This window comes from Marmota monax, unplaced genomic scaffold (genome assembly GCF_021218885.2).
Source record: "Marmota monax isolate L192 unplaced genomic scaffold, Marmota_monax_Labrador192_F-V1.1 WCK01_AAM20220418_F8-fsc00280, whole genome shotgun sequence".
NCBI lineage: Eukaryota > Metazoa > Chordata > Mammalia > Rodentia > Sciuridae > Marmota > Marmota monax.
In genome coordinates, this window is record NW_026692080.1 from 1,677,447 (window position 1) to 1,704,706 (window position 27,260).

General features: G+C 34.9%; 2 protein-coding genes across 2 annotated transcripts; both read left to right on the forward strand.

Annotated features, from left to right (window-relative positions):
- The first annotated feature begins 1,073 nt into the window (after window positions 1-1,073).
- LOC124103407 (olfactory receptor 2H1) lies at window positions 1,074-2,012 on the forward strand. Its single transcript, XM_046459994.1, has one exon. The coding sequence runs from the start codon at window positions 1,074-1,076 to the stop codon at window positions 2,010-2,012; it is 939 nt and encodes a 312-aa protein (XP_046315950.1).
- Window positions 2,013-13,727: 11,715 nt separating this feature from the next.
- On the forward strand, window positions 13,728-14,507 carry LOC124102982 (olfactory receptor 2J3-like). Its single transcript, XM_046459448.1, has one exon. It carries the CDS (start codon window positions 13,728-13,730, stop codon window positions 14,505-14,507), a length of 780 nt encoding a protein of 259 aa, XP_046315404.1.
- Window positions 14,508-27,260: the final 12,753 nt, after the last annotated feature.

A 27,260-nucleotide genomic window follows, 5' to 3' on the forward strand; every position in this document is an offset into this window, starting at 1 on the left:
TGAGAGACCCTGTCTCATAATGAAAAATAAAAGGGCTCAGGATTTAGTTCAGTGATGAAGTGTCCCTGGGTTAAATCTCTAGTACCAAAAATAAATAAATAAATAAAATTCTGTTGTTAAATCTGTTCCACAAGCATTTCAGTTTACATCAAGCTGGAGTCCTAAATGGGAAAAGAATTGTTTTTTTCTCCCATGCAAACTATCTTGAGCTCAGGCTGAGGACAAAATGATGATGAAGGGAATATTGATTTCAGAATGAAAATTCTTCAGGAAGAATTGGATTCAGTCTGAAGCACTATCCTTTAGCTCCCAGACTGTGTCTTCATCAGAGCCTCTTAACATGGATTTGAATTTGTCTCAACATTACTCTTTTGAAGAAAAGTATAAAATACATTAATAGCAATCTCCAACTCAAGGGAAATTTGTCTATATATAAATGTATTTTGAATATCAATTAAATGTTTGTCATCCCTGAAAATAAAATGATCCTAGGATACTTATGCCTCAGAGTAGAAAACAACGCTGCATACGTACATATAATAGTGAAATTCTAACAAGATTTATTTGGGGTATGGATGCTCTTCAGTTGTAGAGCATTTAGCCAGCATGCCTGTGGCCCTGAGTTTCACCCCCAGGATCATACACAAACAAACAAACAAATTTTCACTAATTATTTCTGGATGCACAGAATAACCACAGTATTCAGAAGAAAATAGATACCTAATAAGTTTTTCCAGAATTAATGAAGAGTAATTAATTAGCACATGTTGTATATCAGTTGCCTTTGAATTTAGCCAGTAAGTCAGAGACAACAGGACAGGGTTCCAAGGTTCCAACCATTGCTACCATATTGCTGCTTTCTGTCCTCCAACAAGATAAGGTTTGACCAGGAAGAACAAGGGAACAGAGATGCTGGATGGTGATGTGCCTGGGAATGGAAGCCTGGGAGAGCAGGAGGGGAGAAATGTCCACTTAATATGACATGACAGGTATTTGAGTTGACTTTTTACAAAACAGGTTAGAGCACATTCATCTGATAATCTTATCCTTCTAATTCTGAATAGGAATAGGCCATGGTCAACCAAAGCTTCCCATTGGGATTCCTCCTTCTGGGCTTCTCTGAACACCCAGGGCTGGAAAGGATTCTCTTTGTGGTTGTCTTAACTTCCTACCTCCTCACCTTGGTGGGCAACACACTCATCATCCTGCTGTCGGTGCTGGACCACAGGCTCCACTCTCCAATGTACTTCTTCCTCTCCAACCTCTCCTTCTTGGACCTTTTTTTTACCACAAGTTTTGTCCCCCAGATGCTGGTCAACCTCTGGGGCCCCAAGAAGACCATCAGCTTCCTGGGCTGCTTCATCCAGCTCTTTATCTTTCTGTCCCTGGGAACAACCGAGTGCATCCTTCTGACAGTGATGGCCTTTGACCGCTATGTGGCTGTCTGCCAGCCCCTTCACTATGCCACCATCATCCACCCCCGACTATGCAGGCAACTGGCAGCTGTGGCCTGGATTATGGGTCTGGCCCAATCCGTAGTCCAGACACCACCCACTCTTCACCTGCCCTTCTGTCCCCACCGGCAGATAGATGACTTTTTGTGTGAAGTTCCTTCTCTGATTAGACTATCCTGTGGAGACACCACCTACAATGAAATCCAGTTAGCTGTGTCCAGTGTCATCTTTGTGGTGGTTCCTCTCAGCCTCATCCTTGTCTCTTACAGTGCCATTGCCCAGGCAGTGCTGAGGATTAACTCTGCCCACGCATGGAAAAGAGCTTTAGGGACCTGCTCCTCCCATCTTATGGTTGTCACTATCTTCTACAGCTCAGTCATTGCTGTCTACCTCCAGCCCAAAAATCCATATGCCCAAAAGAGAGGCAAGTTCTTTGGCCTCTTCTATGCAGTGGGTACTCCTTCACTTAACCCACTCATATACACCCTGAGGAACAAGGAGGTAAAGAGGGCATTCAGGAGGTTGCTGCGGAAAGAAGGTGATTCCAGGGAGAGCTGAGGGTGAGCTGCTTAAAGTACATTTCTAAGTCAAGAGACCTTCTTCATGATTTATAAGAATGTTAAGTTCCCCAATCCACTTGCCTGAGCCAGTGTAGAGGCTAAGCATAACCATGTGGTATGTGAGAGAGAGACAGAGGTCCAATGAAGAGAAGACAAATATCTGCATAAAACATCTTAAATTCAGTGATCTTTACCATCAGTGTTTAATATTTCCTCTCTTCTCCATCCTCTCTCTACTGCCTTCCCTTCTACAGATTCCCTAAATGTGTCATGCCCGTTTTTCACTCTGTCATCTCTCTGCATTTATCACATCACTGTAGGAGAAACAGTTCATCATGGCATTCTAGATCCTTATACATATTTACGTGGGCCATGCAAGCAAATGCTTGAGCCACAGCTAATCTGAGACTTAGAAGGATGCTTTTAATTCCCACAGAGTATGAGAAGATGTGCAGATTGCTAGGACTTGCCTCAAGACCATCTCTCACTCTCTTCCTAACTCCCCTGGGAGGCTGTCCTGAGACATTTCCTAGTGCTTTCCAGGTTGTAATGGAGCTTGAGGCATCCTGCCCTGTACATTTGAGATATAGAATTTCATGAGACCTGGCTCCATTCCAGAATTATTTCCTCAGCAAAGGGTATCCCACAACACTGCTGCAGTCACCTGGTCCACTTTTGTTCCATTGATATTCTTTTTAATTTTGATACTGAAGATTGAATCTATGCTGCTCTACCACTGAGCTACATCCCCAGCTCTTTTTCTATTTTGAGACAGGGTCTTACTACGTTGCCTTAGGCCTTGCTAAATTGCTCAGGCCAGCTTTGAACTTGCAATTCTCCTGCCTCAGCCTCTCAAATTGCTGGCATTAAAGCATGCACCAGCACACCTAGGCTCAACTTATAAATTTTGAGGAAACATGAACACTCAATTCATTATATGTCTTCTTTCCTTCCTCTTCAAGATCATTTGTCTCTACTCTCCTTCTTTTGTTGATCCTCTTCTGCCTTCTTTTTCTGCTTTTATCCTTCAAGTAATAGCCACAGGAAAGAGGAACTAAAACTCAACCAAATACATCACCTCATACAAATACATGCAATTGTTTTCATTAAAACCAATATAGAAGCTGGGCAAGGTGATGCACACCAGTAATCCTAGGGGCTTAGGAGGCTGAGGGCAGGAAGATTGCTAATTCAAAGCCAGCCTCAGCAACAGAGAGGCTCTAAGCAACGCAGTGACACCCTAGGTTCTTTAAATAAAATACAGAATAGGGCTGGGGATGTGGCTCAGGAGTTGAGTCCCCTGAGTTCAATCCCCAGTACCAAAAAAAAAAAATGATAGAATTGGCATCCTGTCAATCTGATGAAAACAGTTACTGTCATACTATAATCACCAATAGAAGTTTTCATTAGATTATAATAAAAGAGGAATATTAGGGGGAAAGCTTGCCACAGTTATATGCTGCATAATGATTTTGGGGTCAACAATGAACCACCTATATAATAGTGATCCCACAGATTTTATCTGCTAGATATGTGGTAGTCATCTTACTTTGTAAAAATAAACTCTATTATGTTCACATAATGATGAAAATATCTAATGATTAATTTTTCCAAACATCTTCCCATGGTTTAACAGCATATTACTATATTTTAATTATAATATTTCCTCTCTTCTCTACCAAGAAGCCCAGAATGATAAGGAAATCATCGTGTTGGCTATATGATGCTTAACAGGATGCTTCAGTGAAGACGTTGTTCCTATTAGATAAGCAGATATATTGTTTTCCATAGTAATCATATATATATATATATATATATATATATATATATATATATGATCATATATATATATGATCATATATAATTATATATATGATCGATTCACAGCTTGTTTATATAATTGTCTGTATATTATATATAATAATATATAGTGATCATATATTATATATTACATACATAATATACCATATGTATATAATTATGTATATCATATATATCATGTTGTATACCTGAGATTTACAAATTTTATTAAAGTAAAATTAAAAATGAGATATCACTTCTCACTCACAAAAATGGCTACCATGTGACACACACAAAGTCTACTCATAGGTACTTACCAAAAGGAAACGAGAATATATGATCACAAAAGACTTGTACATGAAAATTCATAGCAGATTTACTTGTAACAGTAAAAGCAGTAAATCATCTAACCATCCATCTATTGCTGCATAAAAAAATTCCCCCCAAAACTTAATGGCTTTAAACAACACATACTGACTCCCAATTTCTGTGGGTTTCTTGGGAGATGACCTCCTGTTTTCTGTGAGACTCAGAAGCAGCTGAACAGTTAGTGATTCCAGCTTAGGTTTCTCTGGAGTCTATAGTCAAGATGTCAGCCAATTGCCCTCCACACATGATTTGGATGAGACTAAATGTTCATCTTACATATGTCCCGGTCACTTGTTGCTTATTTCCTTTGGAGAACCTTAGTTTCCACACACCCCCACCCCCGCAATGCACCTCTGTAGCAACTGCTTCAATAGTTTCCCCTGACTGAAGATCCAAGAGAGAGGACAGGTACAAGTCACAATGGTACTTATGACCTAGGCTTAGATGTCACACACCATCATTTCTGCCACATTTTGTTTGTTAAAAGTGAGTCATTAGGTGCAATGCACACTTGAAAGGAAGAGAAGCAGGCTCTATCTTGTCCTTGGAGTAATGCCAGAAAATTGAAGGAGGCATACTTTAAGATCACAGAATCAATTATTCATCAACAGAATACAAGTAAACAATTTGTGCATACTTAACCAGCATAACAGTTCTCAGGAGTAAGAGAAATGAATGAACGATTGATTCACAAAGCAACATGGATGAATGCAGACAATGTAGTACAGGGTGCAAGAAACCAAACACAGAAGCGTGTATGTATTTAGTGTATCTTTTTATAAAGTTCTATAATGAGAGAAACCACTTAAAATAATATAAATAAAATCTTTGAGTGACTAGAGCATAGATGGACAGAATTATATTAAATAATGCAGTAATGAGTGCCTGCAATCCCAGGTACTCAGAAGGCTGAGACTGGAGGATTATGAGTTTGAGCCCAGCCTGGGCAACAAAGCAAAACTCTTACATTAAATAAAAAGTCTAAATAGAAAATATCAGCAAAGAGATGTAATCTGTACAAAGAACCAAGTAGAAATGCAAGAGCTGAAAATACTAAAACTGAGTCAAAAGAAAATTAAGTATCTCAAAAACAGAGCTGAGGTGACAAGAAAGAATTCATGAACTTGAAGATTGATAAATAGAAATTGTACAGTATGAAGAGGGAAAAAAAGACTGGAGAAAAATGAACAGAGGCACAGAGGCATATGGCATAATAGAAGATATGCTGCCGCAAGCTCAATACTTGTTCCTGATGCCAATCCAATAACAAGGACACAGTTTTGAGGAAAAAGGAAAAAAGAAAGTTTATTGATTTTCTAGCAAAAGAGAAACACGGGGGTCTCCTGTCCCAAATGCTGTGATTCTGGCCATCAGAAGGAACAAGGGGCATTTATACAGACAATTCAAAGGCCACATTCCACGTGTTTTCTATTGAAGTTACAATTCACTTGACAATTTGGGAGACAGTTATTTCAGTCATTTATTTTTTCTTTAAATTTTTTAAAAAATTAAAAATCATGCAGACTGTGGTTTCTGCATGATTTATTGCACTAGAAATCAATCACCTTAAGATATATAAAATGCCACCCCCACATCAACTATTTCAAAATTAAATGGCACAGTTATAAATGTCTCTGAAGTCAAGGAAGAAAACACAAGAAGAATAAATAAAAAGTGCTTTCATCTAAATGATAATAAAAGCTTAAAATATTAGGATTTCTGAGATGAAACAGTACTCAGATTAACATTTATAACTTAAAGTACTTGTATCAGAAAGAAGCTAGAATAATAATCGACTTATTTTCAAATTAAGTAGTAGGAAGAAAAAACACATAAATTAATATCAATGGAAAAGGAGCTATCAAAATAACCCTACAGATGTTAAAATAAATTAAGGCAATATTACAGTTGTATGCCAACATATGTGATAGCTGACATAGCATGGTACATATTAGAGAAGGATCCATATGCTATTGAGCAAAAAGTGTATTATGTCATTGATGGATAAAATATTCTATATAAATCTGTTAAGTCTAAATTATTGATTGTAGTATTTAGTTCTATAGCTTCTATGTTTAGTTTTTGTTCAGAAGATCTATCCAGTAGTGAGAGAGTTGTATTAAAGCTACCCAGTATTATTATGTTGTGGTCTATTTGATTCTTGAAATTGAGGAGGGTTTGTTTCATGTAGGCAGATGCTTCATTGTTTGGGGCATAAATATTTATGATTGTCATGTCTTGCTGAAGTATAATTTCTTTAAGCAATATGAAAGGTTACTTCTTGGTCCCTTCTGATTAACTTTGGCTTGAATATCACTTTACGTGATATGAAGATAGAACAATTCATGTGAGTGATATATTTTTTCCCATTCTTTAACCTTTAGTCTCTGGACATCTTGGCCTAAAAGGTGAGTCTTTTGGAAACAGCATATTGTTGGGTCTTATTTTTTAATCCATTCTGCCTGTCTATGTCTTTTGATTGATGAGTTTAAGTTATTAGTGTTTAGGGTTATTATTTTGATATGATTTGTGTTACCAGTCATTTGAGTTTATTTCTAGTTTATAAATTGGAATTAGTTTCTTCTTTGATTAACTGTTCCTTTAGTGTAATTCCTCCCTTTGTTGATTTTCACTTTTTTTCATTTAATCTTCATGGAAAGTTTGTTGAGAATATTCTGAAGTGCAGGCTTTCTAGTTGCAAATTCTTCTGATTTTTGTTTATCATGAAAAATTTTTATTTCATCTTCAAAGCTGAAGCTTAATTTTACTGGATATAGGATTATTGGTTGCCATCCATTTTCTTTTAGAGCTTGGTATGTTTTCCAGGACCACCCAGCTTCAAAACTGGATCTGGGTTGAGAAATCACCTGAGATTCAAATTGTTTTCCCCCTATAAGTAATCTGATATTTTCTCTCACAGCTCTTAAATTCTATTCTTATTCTCTATGTTAGGTATTTTCATTATAATGTGTCTTGATGTGTATCTGTTGTAATTTTGCACATTTGGTGTCCTATAATTCTCTTGTATTTGAGTTTCCATTTCATTCTTTAGATTTGCAAAATTTTCTGATATTATTTTATTGAAAAGATGGTGCATTCCTTTAGTTTGTATCTCCACACCTTCATCTATCCCTATAAATCTTAAATTTGGTCTTTTCATGTTATCCCATACTTCTTGGAAGTTCTGTCCATGGTTTTTTAACAGCTTTTCCTCATGGTCCACTCTATTTTCAAGACTATATATTTTGCCTTCATTGCCTGAGGTTCTGTCTTCAAAGTGGTCTAGCATATTGGTGATGCTTTCTATTCAATTTTTTATTTGGTTTGTCATTTCCTTCATTTCAAGGATTTCTATTTGTTTGTTTGTTTCAGAATCTCTTTTTATTGAAGTGATGGAGATTTGCTACCTATATTGGCCCTCTTACATTATCCTTTATTTCATAGGTCAGTTTAACCATGTACATTCTAAACTCCTTCTATGATATTTCTTCCATTGTGGTGTTAATGAACTCTGTTATTGGAGTACCTTGGTTTGCTTGGTGTGATTTGTTCCTTTTATTTTTATTTTTTTTTCATGTCTACTCATCTAAAAGTATGGTCCTGAGTCAGTAGTTTCTACACTGTGAACTTGAAGTTTCCTTGAAGGTTTCTAGTATCTCACTGTTTAGGGAGAGACAAATAATAACAACAACAATGAATGCACACAATTTATAGCATTAAATCAAATAGTTTCTACCACAATGTCTACAATGTTAATTATCACAATAAACAGAAATGCTATGATAAGTTACTGCCTATAAAAAGAACAGCAAGTTTGCAAAAAGGTTTACATTTTCAGATGATGGACAGAGAGAACAGAAATGATATAAGATGTGATGATTATAAGGTAGGAGGAGAGAAGACAGAAGATTAATGGAAGAGTAAAAGAGAGAAAAATAGATATTGGCTGTTAGCAGAAGAAAAGAAAATTAAGGGAAACAAGTAGGAGTAAACTATATATATAAAGCAAAATTTAAAAAAAATAAAAAAAACAAAAGAATACAAAATGGAATTAAAATATACTAATCAAATATCCTAGTTTATAAAAATCTAATTTATGTAAAATAACTGGCTTTAATAATGCTAGAGGTGAGAAGAAAAAAAATAGGAAACTGCATAAATGTCCATGTACAATTAAGGTCACAATTAAATAATGAAAACGAAATAAACAGAAAAAGAAAAGAATAAAAATCTTCATGAAAAGTTTTAAAAATTCTTTCCATTAGAGTTCAAAATATTCTCAGCTTCTCTTCTCAGCAGTTTTAGGTGGAGTCTTCTGTAGTGATTCTCCACTCTTAGCATTGCTGAAGTGAGAGATGTAATCCTGTCGATGGAGTTCCTGGAGGCAGGATTTAGGCTTAGGAAGGTTCTGGACTCTTTGTTGAATGCTAATTGGTCTGGAGATTTTAAATCAGCTCACCTCCAATGCCCAGTAGTTGCTGGTCCATGCTGGAAGTCTTTAATCCAGGGATCTCCCCTGGGTTCCACTCATGTATTGGACTAACCAATTCTTAGTTGCTTACATCACCTGCAGACTCCATGTTTCCTGGTCCCAGGTTTAGTCTCCAATCAATTTCTTCAGCCCCTGCCCTTCTGAGTTCCCAGCCAGATGCATCTCTCCCAGCTGGTCCTGCAAATAATCAGATTTGAGAGGAAGGAATAGAGCTAGGTGAGTTTCTGCAACATATTTGAAGATGGAAGAAGGCATGAAATAGTAAAAAATAAAGAATGAGAGAGAGAGATCCAAGATAGCAGAATAGAGGTCTTGTTGTCTCATATGTAAAACTCTCTCCATGTTTGATTTCTTCTGGTCACTTAAGCACACCCTATAATGTGCAGTGTATATTTACTGGGCCTGCATTTCTGGTCAAACTTGGGTTTGCCAAGAATAAGCTTCCTTAGTCACCAGCCCCTGCACTGCAGCCGCAAAATGGTTCCATTCTTTGTCCTCTGCTCCTAGAGAGATGGAGGCTTCTTTCCCCAGGCGTGGATTTTGCACAGTGCATCTTTTGAGTTTGCTTGACAATGTCCTTGGTCTCTAAATGCTCCATACCCAGACACACCTTGGGCCTCCCCAAAATGCAGGTTCTTTTAATTCCCTTATCCCTCTACTATGCTTATGGAGGGACAACTCTGGCTGGAGCTTCTGGACAGTCTGTGGCAGCTGTGCCTCTGGGGATTTTTTCTCATTTTATTATGTCCAATGTCCTGTGTCTCCGGTCTGCTTTGGATGTCCAGTAATGTGTTCCTGGATCCATTACATCCAGTAATGGATGTTCCAGTAATGTGTCCCTCCCCGATTTTATTTGTTCACCCACATTGCAGAGGATCTGCCTATCTGATTTCTTGTTTTCATGCCACAGAGGAGCCAGGAACATGACCTCTATTCTGCTATCTTGGATCTCTCTCTCATTCTTTATTTTTTACTATTTCATGCCTTCTTCCATCTTCAAATGTGATAGTTGACAATTTATCCCTCCAATTTTAGCCATTAGCAGGATGAGAATTTGCAGAAGAAATTTAAGGTAACTCTAGAAATCCCCTTTTCTTCTTAGAAGACACTGCTCAGCATTTTTCTCAGTGAAGGTCAGACTACAAATTCATTGTAATTTTCCTACAATGATGTGGTATCATGGTAGTCAAATTCCTGTGAAAGTATGATAATCAAGACAAGTCTCAAAAAGCATTAATTGACACTTGGGATTTGCCATCCCTATGGCCCAGTCAAGGAAATTAATTCACATTCTTCTTCTGTTTCCACAAAGGCCCAAAGGTTCTAAGAATCAATCCCCTATACACTGATGGCTCTAAGTTTTTCCTTCTGACTTCAAATACTTCAAGTAAACACAGGATTTTCTCTTCTGTAGCAATGATAATCACAGTTAGTAAAGCTGAGTAACTTTAAGACTTTGCTTTACTGACTTGATTTTTGTAGATTATAATCTATGGTGTAGGAAAGAATTTATGTTGGGGATTTCAAGAAAATCAACAAACTCAAGTCTTCTACACATGAAGTATACATAAGGAAGATGACATACGGGAACGTGGACAGACATGGGATGATAGAATTGAAAGAAGTTGTTTCAGTACCATTTGAGTACTAGGTAAGAATATGAAAGAAGTAATATAATCAAGATCAAAAGGTTTTGTCTGGAAAAAAAAGAGATAGGAAAAGCAACCCCTTTCCCTCCACATTGCTAACTTTTAAACCTACAGTGGAGAAGTCATCCACAGCCAATAAGAACAATATTGGAGCAGATCTTTATTTCTCTTCCTTCCACTAATAAGAAAGTTAAAACATAAGATTTCTACTTTCACGTTTTTGTATCTGAAAAAATGAAATTTTCCCCATCTCAAGTTCCCCATCTTTATGTTCTTGTTTACAAATAGTCAAGAAAGTTCATGCACTGTATAAAGTTATTTCACAACTGCCACTTTGTTTTAGTTAATGAACTAAGTCATGGAAGCCCTGTAAAAGACAAAGAAAATTACGTCTCTATGAGAAAATAACTACAACATTTAGGCCCAAACTTTTTATATGTATTATTTCCCATTCTAAAGAAATTTTAACACTCTTTTAGAAAATTACCATTATCCCTCAAATGGCAGTGGTCTATGGTGAAGAAATACTTGTGATTTACTCTTTGATTATTGCTATTTTTTAATTCAGTTGTAACTTTTAAGAAAGTTTTTTTTAAGTGTAGTCACTGATTAAACTGGACAGTTTCTGAGTTGAAGCTATTATTCTAGGCTAGTGTAACAACTGGTGAATTATTCTGTTCATGACCAATATCATTAGGAATTACTAAATCTGAGCAGTCTTAAAGACTGGAGCCAAATTGAATGCTTCAAATTTTCTTGCTGAAACCCACTTATTTAGCTACTCCCAACATTTTCTTTTTAGTATTAGAGGTGCATTTATAGAACATAACAAACTAAGAAACAACAAAAAGAGGAAACCACAGGTGGCTCTGAGGTAACCTTTTTCTTTTTCTGTCATGGCTTATGAGGAATCATGAAAGAATGCATTGGCCAAGAAAGGAAAGGAGAAAAGGATATGACAAATTGGGAGGAGACCATGTATTCAGAGGAAAATAGGAAACTCAAATGGTGGGGTATACATTGCTAAAATAACTATATAACAAAAGGGAATATTAATATTTAAGATGCAGATTGAAAAACTGCAGGAGAAAAGATATTACATAAGATTCACAAATATATGTGTTATTTTTAAAACCAAAAGTAAGTTTCATTACCTACAATATATTAAATGACCTAATCTGTTTTATGTTTTCATTAGATATTCACAGTTCTGCTCTAAACTGAAAATTTCTAAATATGTAGTAATTAGAGCGTGTGCTTAGAATTTAAATACCATAACATTTATTATCCTAGAGAAAAAGATATCATGTAATGACCTCAAGACCAGGGGTTTCAATTTCTCATCCCCGTGATGCCCTCTTCCAACTTTAAGTATTATCACCAGGTTCCTCTCCATACCTTTTCTTTGTCTGTGCTGGCAGTGAATTTTGTTCTTTTCTCTACAAATTTTTCTTTCCAAATTTAGACTCATCCAATCTTTACAGATCATTTGAATATTCATTTATCAAGATTTCTATCTTGTTCATATATTAATAATCTTAAATTATTGCAAGATGTGTCTCTTTTTGTTATCTCTATTTGTGTTTTATTTTACAGTTAGAAAGTATCTTTGAGTCCAAATGCACAAATAAAATGATAAAGTTCTTTCTATAAGCACATCTAATTGAATCTAAATATCTTGTATCCTATATAAATAATTTAATATCATTACAAAATTAAGAATTTTTCCTCCTGTATTTTCAACCATATGTATGATTAACAGGATTGTAATTATTATGGTTTTTATTGTCACATAAATGATATTAACCTAAAAATGCTGAAAAGAAAACTGAAATCACTCATTTAGTAACAAAAGTTCTGTTTGGTAACAAATATTGCTTCATGGAAGTTTTCTTTCTCAGCTAAATTAGCTATTTCTTTAATTACTATTTACATACCAATTAAAATTCACCTGAGAATGAATTTTAACTTAAATTGTTGGTGTTACTTTTTTTTCTACAAAAAGACAAGTATCTGGATGTGGTAAATGAAATTATGTTGTATGTTCTTGTAGTAAAATTTCAAACTTAAAGAGCAATTAGAAAAAGTGGTACAATATACCACCATGTAGCATTTACCTAGTTTGTGCCTTAGTAAACTGTTTCCCTGAAAATCTTTGTTTTTTCATCCAGTTTTCTATCATCTACCTATGTATCTATTGGTCTGTGTCTCCAGCTATCTGTCAATCTATCTATCCATCATTTTTATTTTTTTTGGAGCACGTGAGATGAATTGGAGAGGCTATGTTCCACCAATATAGTGTCTTTTTGTGTTAATTTTTAAAGAATAGCATTGTATGTAAAATATGTACACTTAAAAATCAGCTGATTTAATGGGGAGATAATTTTATCTAATCAGTAGTCTATATTTACATTTTTCCAATGGTCTCAATAATTTTTAGTAGTTTTTTTTTTTTTTTTTTTTTTTGTAGAATCACAAATTAGGCTATTGTGCCCCTTTGGTCTCCTTTATCATAAACCAGTTTCTCAATTGTCACTGATATTATTGACTTTGACATTTTTGAGGAGTACAGGTAGAGTGTTTTGTTTCTTTTAAGATGGGTCAAGTTTGTTCATTATTAGAATTAGACTTTGCATTCTTTTGAGTTGGGTCAAGTTTGTTCATTATTAGAATTTGACTTTGCATTCTTTTGAGTTGGGTCAAGTTTGTTCATTATTAGAATTAGACTTTGCATTCTTGGCAGAAATATGACTGAAGCAGTATTGTGTCCTGTTGAGAGCATCACATCAGTATCCCCATAATGTTGTTTTTTCTCAACATTGTTGATGCTGACACTCATCACCTGGTTATGGGGATGTCCACCAGGTTCTGCAACTAAAAAATATATAATTACAATCTTTCACTTTGTATTACCAAGTAAATGGTGAACAGATATTTTAGACTATGTAATAAACCTGTTCCTTGTCAAATTATCATCTACCAATTTGGTATCCATTTTTGTCTTCCTAAAGTCATCATTCCTTTTTATATTTATTAAGTAATATACTGGTATAGGCAGTACTTAAGTTTTCACCAATATATTTTACTATTACATTGATATCAAATATGAACTTCAAGATTCTATTATTGTTCAATTACTGAGATAATTTCACTTAATGCCCTACTTATCATAGTATTCAACAGTGGCAGGCTTTTAAAAACTGTTTTTTTTTTCTTTATTTTTTCCATGTCCCTATGATTCTTGGATCATTTTCTTATATTCTTTGAGATAATTTGATTTTATTTCCTCAGGTAATAGAAGACAACAATGGAAAAAATCAATGGAACTTCTGAAGGATACTTCATTCTACTGGGCTTTTCTCATTGGCCTAACCTGGAAACAGCTCTTTTTGTTGAAATCTCTATGTTCTATTTGATGACACTGATAGGTAATTTGTTCATCATCATACTGTCATACCTGGATTCCCGTTTCCACACTCCCATGTACTTCTTCCTCTCAAACCTCTCTTTTCTGGATCTCTGCTACACCACCAGCTCCAGCCCCCAATTGCTGGTTAACCTCTGGGACTCAGAGAAGACCATTTCATATGCTGCTTGTATGATTCAACTCTACTTTGCTTTTGCTCTGGGAACCACAGAGTGTGTCCTGCTGGTGGTGATGTCCTATGACCATTACGCAGCTGTGTGTAAACCCCTGCATTATGCTGTCCTCATGCACCCTCGACTCTACCAATCCTTAGCTGTGGCTTCCTGGGTAAGTGGCTTTATTAACTCAGCACTCCATTCCCTCATTACCTGCTGGGTACCCCTGTGTGGACATCACCAAGTGGATTACTTCTTCTGTGAAGTTCCAGCACTCCTGAAATTGTCCTGTGTTGATACTCATGCTAATGAGCTGACTCTCATGGTCACAAGCTCTATTTTTGTTCTCACACCTCTTGTCCTCATTCTAACATCCTATGGTGCCATTGCTCAGGCTGCACTGAGGATGCAGTCAACTACTGGACATCAGAAAGTCTTTGGGACGTGTGGAGCCCATCTTCTGGTTGTTTCCCTCTTTTTCATTCCAGTTCTCTGCATTTATCTTCAACCACCAACAGAACATTCTCAAGATCAAGGGAAGTTTATTTCCCTGTTTTATACTGCTGTCACACCTAGCCTCAACCCTCTCATCTATACCTAAAGAAACAAAGACATAAGAGAGGCCGTTAGAAGACTAATGGGAAGAGAATGACCTATGTACTTGTGACATTAACAGTGTAATAATACATCAAACTCAGTTTATAACTCCCATCTGAAGATGGTACTATCAATTCTTAAATGTGCAGAATCTGTCTTTTAATTTATGTTTTTCTAGGCAGGATAATTTTGTCTCCTATCTTGGTTTATTTAGAGACTAATGGAACACCTGCAATACTTTTCTCCAACAATGTTGTTCTTTGATGAACAATAAGTATTGAGGGGAATTTGGAACATGTTCTTCCATATCATTTATGTGTTATAAGTTCACTAATTGTAGCACAACAGTGATTTATGTACCATAAGTAATTGCCTTATATTTCTTTTCTTTTCCTGGCATGGCAGTAATAAATATAATTACATATATTTTCTATACTATATACTATATAGTATAGTTTCTACAATATAAGTATAGAAAATGGGTATAACTTGAAAATTCTGATCAGTGGTTTGCTGAATATTAGTCATCATAGTTGTTTGCATATAATTTGGTGAAGTATATGTTTGAAGCACCTGGGCTACCTAGAAATCCATGAAGAATATTTGTGGTAGTTCAAGACATAGAGTTCAAAAATTACTTGGAAGTCAATGGAATTTTAAAAATAATTACCTGAAAATGTATTGGAAAAATTGTGATAAATACCGTTGTGTGGGGGTTGTTATCTTCAGTTTTAAGCTTGATCTAATATATTTTTATTAATATATATTGAACATCAATTATATTTTCCAAATTAAGGAATATATTTTTATGAAAAGAATGATTTATTGTTTACATAATTTTTAAACATTTCTATATGAAATATGAGAACTATATTCACCCTATTAATTGTCAGTTATATCAATTGTAGTACAAGAAACTACAAGGAAAAATATAAAGTAACATTTGGAAATATAAGAATTTTATCTATGAGTCAATTGTCAGCTATAGTCTTTGAGGGCTTTGTAAAGGCTAATTTAAATAATTTGCTTCATTATAAAATAAAACTACACACTAGACTTCCCCTGAATTTCCTGTGTGGCTTGCAATTATACTAATTGTGCTCACTTTGAACTCTTTATGTGTCTTTAACACTAAGTAAGAATCATGTATATAACAGAACTTTTAGTCTATATACTGCGAAATAGCACATGAATACAAACTTTTTAAAGCATAAAAATGTACGTTAGTATTTTGGGCCATATTTCACTGTGAAAAGCTTATGATTTTGCACAACTTGTGCTACATTTCCATCTTTACCATACTTTTTTTTCTTTCAGATTTTTATAAGTATAATTGAGAAAAAAATGTGTGTATTTATGGCTAAAATGCAGTTTTATATATGCATATTAGGAAATTATTTTTTCTTTTCAATTAACATGTTTATCACCCTATACAATTTCCATCTTTACCACACTTTTTTTTCTTTCAGATTTTTATAAGTATAATTGAGAAAAATTAACATGTCTATCACCCCACACAATTATAATATTTTTGTGAGGTGAAATCTACACTTTTAGGTATTATCTGGTAAATAATACAGTAGCAATACTTATAGTCACCATGTTTTATAATACAGCTCAATTGTCCTCCTTTCTGAAACTTTGTGTCTTTATCCAACCTCTACCCAGTTTTAATTTCCCTCTGAATCTCCAGACCCAGCAGTCTAGTTGTCTGTGCCTTTATGAGTTCAAATTTTTAGATTCATATATAAAAGTGAACATGCAATATTTGTCATTTTCTACATGGCTTATTTCATTCAGTATAATGTCTTTGAGTTTTGCCACGTTATTGCAAGTGTCAGGACATCCCAGCTACATTTCTTTAGGCCTTAACCTCTCTGAATTTCTGTTTCTTCTTATTAAAAAGGGTATAGTAATACAGCTTGCCTCAGAGGGTCATTTTGAGGATGAGTGAATTAGGTAAAGTGTTCTGGATATTTCTTGGGATGTAGTAAATAGTATATACTCTGAGGCAATGTTGGTAATGGTGATTGTCATAATCTATGAAATTTTTCTATAATAAAAATAATAACAGGGGCTGGGGTTGTGTCTCAGTGGTAGAGCACTTTCCTAGCATGTGTGAGGCACTGGGTTCGATCCTCAGCACCATATTAAAATAAATAAATAAAATAAAGGTATTGTTCCCATCTGCAATTTAAAAATAAATAAATAAATAAATAAATAAATAAAACTGATAACAGAGTTTTATTGGTTACTTAAAGACCACAGGTCACTTTTTGGCCATGTCTTGGATTTCTTGTACCCAGTTATAGGCAACTGTTATTAAGAGCTTTTTCTGGCTTAGAATTTTATGGTTAGCTCAGACTGTTTCATTTATCAGTCTGTTTAGGCTGATCACATGGCCCAATTCTGTCTAGTCAACTGCTGAAATGGCAAGGGGAACAGAGGAGAAAACATCACTGGGAAGTTGACAGGAGAAACAAGGAGTAAGTTGGAGATAGTGTTACCACAGGGCATGGGTGTCCAGACTTCCAACAACAAACTGTGGGCCATTGAATGGGACAGGGGGCATGCCTAGATGGCAGGGATCCCCAAGGTTGTCAGCATCTGCCTGAGACCTTGAGAAATCCAATATAGTTCATTGCAAAGTTCATTCCAGGGTCTGGTCACCCCCAGAGAACATCAAAAGGACAGATTGTGAGTCCTGTACCCACCAATTTGGTCACCAGAAACTAGGATGAGATCCCCTTTGTGTAGAGGAACGATTGTCTCTTGGAAGCTTCAAATTCCTGCTTCATAAATTACCATGCTTGTACCATGTATTATATATCTATATCAATATATTATATGTGTATAATTTATATGTGTTATATATACAGTTGCATTTTCTTTCTTTATTCATTCATTTGTTGGCAGACAAGGGCTTTTTACCAATGTCATGGCTATAAGGAATAAGGCTATAATGAACATGAACGTGCAAGTATCACTTGAACCTTGTTATTTTATGATGGAAGTAGGATATATATGCAGGAGTAGGATTGCTAAATTTCATGGTAAAATTATTTTTAATTTTTTGAGTAAAGTCCACCATATTTCTCATAATGGCTATAATAGTTTGCATTCTATTCAATAGTGAAAAGATATGCTTCCCTCCATGTCCTTATCCTATCCACCTGGTTTTACATTAAGTGAAATATTAAACTTACAATATTATCATCTCTTATCCACCATCCTCCTGGCTATCATTTTATAGGATTGTTTTAAGTGGTCACATTAGACTTTGCTGCTGTTAACCTGAAAGGCAGAATAGAAGACTTTAGCTTTTAGTGGTCTCATGATCTCATAAATAAAATCCAGTACAGTTCATTGCAAGTATTGATCTTAATATGGCATGGATTACGTTAATCTAATCAAGAAACTAAAGTACCCATTGACCCAAACCATATTTTCTTTTCTATTTTCTATTTGGTTGTGCCTGATGGTGAGCATTTTTCCTGTTTCATTCCCCATTGCTAACATGTTTTGCAAATGACAGAAATAAACTCAGAGACAGCATTATATTCTCCCACATCCCCTCTGAAGTGTTTCTGTGTATAGTGCATATGGTTGGCAGGGGCAGTGTTATAGAACATTTATTACTCTATACACTTTCCAAACTATTGGTAGATGTAGTTAGATAAAATTTGACTTGAATTCATGACTTATTTGGATTTATCTACGTTTTAATTTAATGTTGTGTATTTTCTTCCCCAGGATCAAATCCAGGATGCCATGTTGTGTTTAGTTGTCTTGCCTTACAGTCTTCTCAGAATCCCTTGAGCTTTTTGATGAGTGATGGTGATGATTTCTAGAATATACTTCAGTTGTAGTTTGTGTGTCATTTTGTCCTGTTTAGACTGGGGTTATGAGTTTGGGGGGAGAAATGCCTTTTCCATTCCTACATGGCATTACCAATGATATTGAACATTAACCATTTAGTGAAGATAGAGTTTCAATTATACAAACTTAAGTTTACAATTTTATCTTTCCATATTCTAACCCTTCAAAGACAGTCACTTTGCCTGGCCTGCACTTAAGGCAGAAGAAAATTTGTATTCCATCTCCCAGATGGGAGTATTTATTTATCTGTAAGGAAGATTGCACTCTTTCCATTCATTTTTTATTGATCCAATCATTCATTCATATATATATATATATATATATATATATATATATATATATATATATATATATATATAAACTAAGGGACATTTATCTTATAATGTAGGATATATTTCAATGTGTGTTATTTTTTTCATTACTCAAATTGGTCCAGTTTTATCCTTTGAAGCTTTTTCAGATTGGCTACTTGATCCCTTGGAAATTTTTTCATCTTTTTGTTCTCTCTCTCTCTTTTTTAATCTCCTTCATTTCTATAACATGTGGTATTACTACTAGAAGCTAATTTTGTATAGTCCTTCCCTCAGACTTTTTTAAAGGATCTTGGTTATTTTCACTGGTATTAAAAAGCAATAGTTCTTGGGGTTGGGGATGCGGCTCAAGTGGTAGCGTGCTCGCCTGGCATGCGTGTGGTCTGGGTTCGATCCTCAGCACCACATACAAACAAAGATGTTGTGTCCGCCGAAAACTAAAAAATAAATATTAAAAAAATTCTCTCTCTCTCTCTCTCTCTCTCTCTCTCTCTCTCTCTCTCTCTCTCTGTCTCTCTCTCTCTTTCTCTAAAAAAAAAGCAATAGTTCAGTGTTTTGTTTTGTTTTGTTTCAAATTGGACTGGTTGATATTTGCCACAGTCTATTTCAACATACAAACCCTGAATACTCAGGTATCTCTAATTGTTTCTATTTGTATCCATCTCTGTGTTTCTGTGTGTATATGTGTGAACCTGAGGTCATACTAGTATCTCTGACTCTAACACAGTAATTCATGTCTCACTCTAGTCTTCCTTTCTTACTTATTTGTAACTGTTCTCACTAGTAGTGAAAAACTATGTACTATGCATCATCTTCAACTTTTTTGTATAGTACTAGTAAATGGGAAAATAATTTCAGAATTAATTGTAGCATAATAAAAAACACATATACTGTATAAAGTACAGTGTTTATGTCCAGTAGTTTTTTTTCCTCCTATAGACATAAATTTTTCAGTCAAAACACCATTTTGTAAAATTACTTAGGTAAGTACTTATTTATGTACCACTTCTTTCAGTATAGTCATGTCAAGATTTTTGTAAATAAAGAATTAGATTAACTTGTCACCCTATGCCTTCAACACTAGAATTTACATATTCTCATTTATATTTCTGTTTGTTTCCTTTCAATAAAATTCATTTTTTGTGGGTGTTTGATGGGTGTTTTTGTGGATTTTAACAAAGGCATAGCTAAGTTTCCCTATAAATCTTTTTTGTCATCAACCAATTTCCTTCAATCAATGTCTGGCAACTGCAGGTGTGTTTTACTTTTCCTACAGTTTTGCCTTTTCCAGCTATTTCACCAATGGACTCACAGCTTTTAAGTAAGGCTCCATTCATTTAGTAAAATTCATTTAGGGCCCCATGTTATTACTCATGTATTCCCTGTGTGGATATAACCTAGTTTTATCTTTCTCCTATTGAAGGACATGTGCTGTTTCTAGTTTTGAGTGATTGTGAATGAAGCTACTAGGAACATTTGCATATAGATTTTTGTATGGATGTAAGTTTCAATTGGCTGGGGTAAATTCTTTGCAAGATGATTTTTGGATCGTATAAAAGTCTATTCTAAGCTTTGTATGAAGTCACTAATCAGTCATTCAAAGTGTTTGTAGTATCTGCAGCCTCATTAGCAGTAAATGATAGTCCCTTTGCTTTGCATTATTCCTAGCATTTAAAATTATTAGTGATTTTGTTTAGCCAGTAAAGTAATTGTGGAAATTTATTTTTACACTTGTAATATAAGTATGTTTATTATGTTACCCTAATTTTACTTCTTGGCTTACAAAGCATAAAGTAATGACCACATGTATATTTATAGAAACATTTTGCAGATCTCTCTCTTTCATATGGATTTTTGATCTAGTATCATTCAAGTGAAACTTTACAACAGTAGGGGAATCCTCCAAAGTACCAGAGCTACATCAGGTGACCAGGACCTTCCTATTCTATACCTGACAACAAAGAACACTAGGTACATTTGGCTTGGAACCTATATCAGCATAATAACTGGGAGATACCATCAGTGGGTGTTAGGGGCAGGGACTGAATGGTGCTTCCCAAACATCTTTATATTAAAGCCCTCAAAAACAAGAAATGTACCAGGGTTCTCTTGATCAAAATAGACTGGCCTCCTAGGCCCCAGCCAGGAATACAAGGCTTACTATCAGGAACGTCTTTTCTTAAATATGCACTTCAGGGAACTCTAAGAAGCATGGCCCTTCAGAATTTGTCATGACATAGGACTGAATCAGGTTCACTCCATGTGAATTGGCCTGGCAACTAAAAAAACACAAACACAAAAAAATATCATTTTGGGGGTGCAGTGATGGGCCCTTAGCCTCACCTCCCAAAAGGGAGGCAAGAGAGGCAGGCAAGAGAGAGCAAGTGTGCCCCAACCCTGATATTTATTGAGGAAAGCTGTTCCATAGAACATTCCATCCAAATAAAGCAAAGGGGTAATATTACAAGAGAACAAGGGGTCAGGTTTCGGAGGTGGAGTCTTGCTTGGTGGTGTCTTGGTCAGCAATTTGACATCTTAGAGAGTCACACCCATCTCAGGTGCTGTGTGGGATCATAGGAAGAGCGAGAGAAAAGGCACACATGCATCACACAGCCCAATCAGGCAGCAACATCAGTCCAATTCTTTCATGTGCTCAAATGCTCATAGCTCACACACACAGCCCATGGCTGGCTCTCAACAAGGACTTACACATCAGTAGTCAAAGTTTATATGTAAACATGGTATTCTGAGGCCCTGGTAAGCATAATCTTCAAAAAGTATTCAAACAAAGATTTTCCCCTGGCATTCCCAAACTTCTTTGTTTGGGATTAGTTCAGGAGAGTAGGCAGGGGAAAATAAAATTCTCATCATTGTTAATTAGCTTGAACTTCAAATGTAACCCCCGTCCCTGCCAAAGATTCAGATAAACTGAAAAGGCTTCATATTTCAAATATTTACAATCAAATAAATCCCAGACTTATAGCCAATTGCTATTCATATCAGAAGGAGATATGAGCCAGTTGGAAGGCGTTCTCACTAGACAATCAGTGCCTACTTCAGCATCAAAATAATGATATAATAACATACAAACTCATAAATCCATATTAAAATACGAGTACAGACAAATAGATGATAGATAACACACAATGCAATTCTACAAATAAATACCTACAGAGAGAAAAAAATAAAAAAATATTTCTTCCAATAAAATGCCAATTAAACTAGTTTTTGACTGCTGCTAAAACAAATTACCACAAATTTAATCTTTAAAATATAAAAATAAATTAACTCATATTTCTAAAGATCAGAAGACTAAATTAAGTTACTATTCTGCATTCCTCCTTCCACTAGCCGGAGAGGATCCTGATTTTCAGCTTCCAAAAGATGCCTTGTTCTGTCTTGTGGCCTCTGCCTCTAATTTTAAAGTCAGCAACATAATATTGTCTCTCTTTTCTAAACTCTTGCTTTCCTTAATATGTACCCCAGTGATTTTACCAGCCTAACCAGAAAATGCAAGATAGTATTTCAATCTCCAGATGATGGTGATGATGATGATGATGATGATGATGATGATGATGATTGGCATACCAGGGATGGAACTCAGGGACACTCAACCACTGAGCTACATCCCCAGCCATTTATTTGTATGTTATTTAGAGACAGAGTCTCATTAAATTGCTTAGTGCCTTTCTGTTGTTGAGGCTAGCTTTGAATTCTTGATCCTTGTACCTCAGCTTGACAAGCCACTGGGATTACAGGTGTGTGCCACTGCACCCAGTTTCAAGATTCTTAATTTAATTACATATGTAAAACCTTTTGGTCAGCTGAGGCTATGTATAATTACATATCCCAGGGATCAGGATTTGAATATTTCAAGAAAGTCTGAAGCATTATTCAGCTTACAATACCAAATAAGAAATGTAAAAGGAATGGTATAATTTTATAAATTTCCATTTTCCATCCACCACAGTAATAATTGCTTATGGGAAGGATTATAAAGGATGCTTGATAATAAGACTAATGGCAGAATTTAGTCCAAAACCAGAATCTCACCTCATCTCAACATATTTTTCCACACAATACTCATGAAATAACAAGATGGACAAGGTAACTTTATAGTAACGAAGCCTAGCAGTCACTATGTTAATGAAATAATTGGAGGTAGTATCATCAGTGAAGTAAATGAATGCCATATGTCTCCGATAGGTTGCAGAGGAGGACACAAAACTATCTTTGTGGTATTTTCACCAAAAATAAGTCACTTCAAACTTATCAAATATGAATACTCAGAAATTTAAAGTTAAGAATATTATGTAAATAAAGAGCCTGTAATCTTCAAATTATTAAGATCATAAAATAAATACATACTGATGTAGCTTCCAAATTGAAGGAGATTAAGGGATGTGACTACTTAATTTGTGATACTGGTTTGGGTCCTTTATTTAGAAAATGGTCCTGGGATCATGTAAGAGTAGGTGTGCATTGTACTACTTAATGTTTCAGAAAAAAAAATGAAGCACATGTGAATTTTGTGTTAAAATAGAAAGATAATGCAAAGACTCATTCTAAAATGTTAACATTTGTGAAATCAGTCAAATGTCTACAGTAAGACTGATTTTCACAACTCTTCTAAAAGTTGTTTGTGGTTATTGAATAATAATTGGTTCATGGTGATTTGTATTTAGAAGCTTATTATTTTTGGAATCACTTGATGACCAATTCCTTTTCCAAATATACATATATGTGTGTGTGTGTATATATATATATATATATATATATATATATATATATATATATATTATATATTTTTTTTTAAGACACGGTCTCTGGCTAAGTTGTGTAGGGTCTTGCTAAATTGCTGAGGCTAGCTTGAACTTGTGATCCTCCAGCCTCAGCCTCTCAAGCCACTGGGATTAAAGGTGTGGGCCACGGCAATTAGCTAGTATTAATATTTAAGGAAAGATTTTGTAGCCAATGTACATTTTAAGCTACAAAGTAATTAGATTGTTCAAATATGGCTACCATTTAATACCACATGTACTATATTTAAAGCATCTCAAAAGAAAGAAAATAATGTATACATGACATCAGCCACGTGGTGTTGGTTTTGCAGCAATGAAAAAATGTTAGAATTAGGGGGATATGGAGGTTTCCATCAATATTTCAAAAGAAAGCCTGGGATCTGGGCAAAGTGTAGCAGGGTCAGAATCTGTATGTGCAGTCTCTGATAAGGTGATGTGTGGACCTGTGAAAATGAATCTTAAACTGCAATGGAGACCCCAATAAGTTAGAAATGACAAACAAATGGAATGTCGGCTGAATAAAGATGCAAGCAGACGATGCCCAAGAACATCCATGTGGCTTGTAATAATAAGGTTAGAAAAGTAGGGCTGCCCAAGCCCTTTGAAGCCTGCATCTCATCATTGTGAGCCTCAAATGCCAGACATGGAGTTACAAGACCTAATGATTGCTCTGCTGGATTTCAGTCTTACCGTGTTCCCATTTCTTCTCTGTATACTCCTATTCCTCTTTTGTGGAATAAGAGTGTTTATTCTGTGTTATTGTATGTTGGAAGCATATAAGTTGTTTTCAACACTTACAGGGGCTCTTGCTCAAGAATTCGCCTTGTGTCTCAGGAGATATCAGGCATGAGACTTTTGAGGCAAGAGGCAGAATGTAGTGATTTGGATCAAAAATGTCCTTCAAAGTTTCATGTATTCCTAATGTAGCTTTGTTTAGAGATGGGTTATTGGGGAATGATTGAATCATGAGGTACTTAAATTCATCACTGAATTAATTCATTGATAGCTGAATGGACTAACTGGAGGTAGGACCTAGATGAAGGACATATGTCAGTAAATGCATGCTCAGAATAGATTTATTTTCTTTATGACTTTTTCTTTTCCCTCTCCCTGCTTCCCTGATGCCAAGAGATGAACAGTTTTCTTCTTCCATGCCCTTCTGCCATTATGGTTTGCCTTTCCTCAGGCCCAGACAATATAGACACCAACCATGGAGTAAAACCTCTGAAGCCACGAGCCAAGATAAACTTTTCCTCATCCGAACTTTCTTCTAATTTGTAGCAAGTAGTTTTGTCACAGAAATGAAAAGCTGACTATCACATCCCTTGAATCCATTTCTGGGTTAGTAAAAATGTAAATATATGAGTAAATTCATGTAATTTTCTAAAGTTTATTTCTAATATATGTCTCAGGTTATTAATAACTTCAATGACCTTACTAAATAATAATTATAACCCCTAAAGAGAATCAACATTGGTAAAATGACCATACTACTTAAAATGATCCACAAATTTGATGTTATCCCTAACAAAATGTCAATGCCATTCGTCACAGAACTTAAAAAAAAATCCTGAAGGCTGGGGCTGAGGCTCAGGGGTATCACATATACTTGGCATGTGTAAGTTTCGATTCTTAGCACTGCACATAAAAAAAATCTACCAACTAAAAAACAAATTAAAAATTCCTAAAGGTTTGGAGATATAGTTCAATGGTAGAGTGTTTGCCTCTCTCATGCATGTGGCCTGGTGTTTGATGCCAATGACTGAAAAAAAAACTTTTATGCTTTGTACAGAACCTAAAATACACAATATTGACAAACGTTTCTGAGAAACATAATGAAGCAAGAGGCACTATTCTACCAGACCCCAAATCTATTAAAAGATAAAGTAAATCAAAGGCATAAAAACAGAGACATAACAATGGAAAATAACAGCATCTAGAAGGCATCCATGCATCTATAAGCCACTGATCTTTGACAAATGTGCTAAAAAATACTTTGGAGAAAGAGTGCTCTTCAATAAATGGTGCTGAGAAAACTGGATATCCACAGAAAGAATAATGAAACTCAATGCCTATCTCTCACCACATGTGGTAAGTAATCTACTAAAATTAATTAAAGAAATAAATGTAAGACTTGTAACTCTCAAATTATAAGATGAATGTATAGAAGAAATACTTTTGGACATTGGAATTTACACATATTTTTAGGATAAGATCCAAAAAGCACAGTAAACAAAAGCAAAAATAGAAAATAGGATTATATCAAGCAGAAAAGCTTCTGTATGACGAAGGAAAAAAAAAGTGAAGACACAGCCTACAGAAATGGAAAAAAAACTGCAAAGTATATATCTGATAAGGGATTATATCTAAAATATGTAAAAACTCAACAACTCAGTAGTAATAAAAAATCCAATTAAAATATGGGCAACAGACCTAAATAGATATTTTGTACAGAACACATACAAATGGCCAACAGCTACATGAGGAAGCACTCACCATCACAATAAGATATTACCTCACTCCAATTAGAACAACTATTATCAAAATGACAAAAGATAAACGTGTCTGAGAACATGTGAAGAAAAAGGATTTCTCCTACAACTCTGGAGGAAATGGAAACTATTATAGCAATTATGCAAAATAGTGTGGAGTTTCCTCAAAAAATAAAACATGGAATTACCCTATAAAGCAAAAGTCAAATTTTTGTGTATATATCCAAGTGAATTTGGTGTACTAAAGATTTCTGCACTCCAATTCATAGTAGCCTAGAAATTGAAAAAAATCTTAAGTGTTCATCAACTGATGAGTTAATAAAGAATTGTTGTAAGTACACACAATGGAATATTATTCAGCTAAGAGAAATAGTTAAAATCTTTCCATTTTCACAAATATGGATGAAATTGGAGGTCAATATGATCAATGACATAAACCTGATTCAAGTAGACTAGTAACATGAGATCTTCCTTGTATGTGGGATCTCATATAAATTAGGAGTAGAATAGTGATTACAGAAAGCTAGAGAGTGTAAGGGGAAGGAAAACATGATAGTTTATTTAAAAAATAGCGAGTTTGCAGTTAGGGATTATAATTTCTGGTCTTACGTCGCATGATAAGATGGCTACAGATTGTAACGTATTGTATATTTCAAAGGAGCTAGTAGGAAGTATTTAAATGTTTTTTCCTAAAATGAAATGGTAAATTTTTAAAGAGATAGACATGTTTATTCTTATTTGAGCATTAAAATATACACATACACAAAAATATCACCTGATACTACATATGTATTATACAATTGTATGTGTTAATTTTAAAGTTAAATTAATTTAAAAAAAATAAGCTTTGGGAATATTTCTCACTTGTTACCTTACAAATCTTCATCATATAATCCAATGCATAAAGCTTAAAATAATGCATGCTTGTTTCTTGAATGTCCAAACTGATATGTTCTGTTAATATCTTCACTGGTTATCTCTCAGTGTGTAACTTATATAAACGCAGACCTCTCCTGTAATTGGGGCATTTTCTTCCCAGAAAGTGAGCACTCCAATGCCTGACTCTGCTGCTGAATAAAGGCTTTGCTGAATTTGTGGGTTCTGTACCCGTCTCAGTCACTTTTGTACTTACACTTGGAATTTGCAAAGACTGTGTATGATTACCAAATATATATATATATATATATATATATATATATATATATACACCATATATTACTGAACTAGATTTAGCCAAGGTAAAATGTGCATGTAGTTCAAACCATCATAGTGT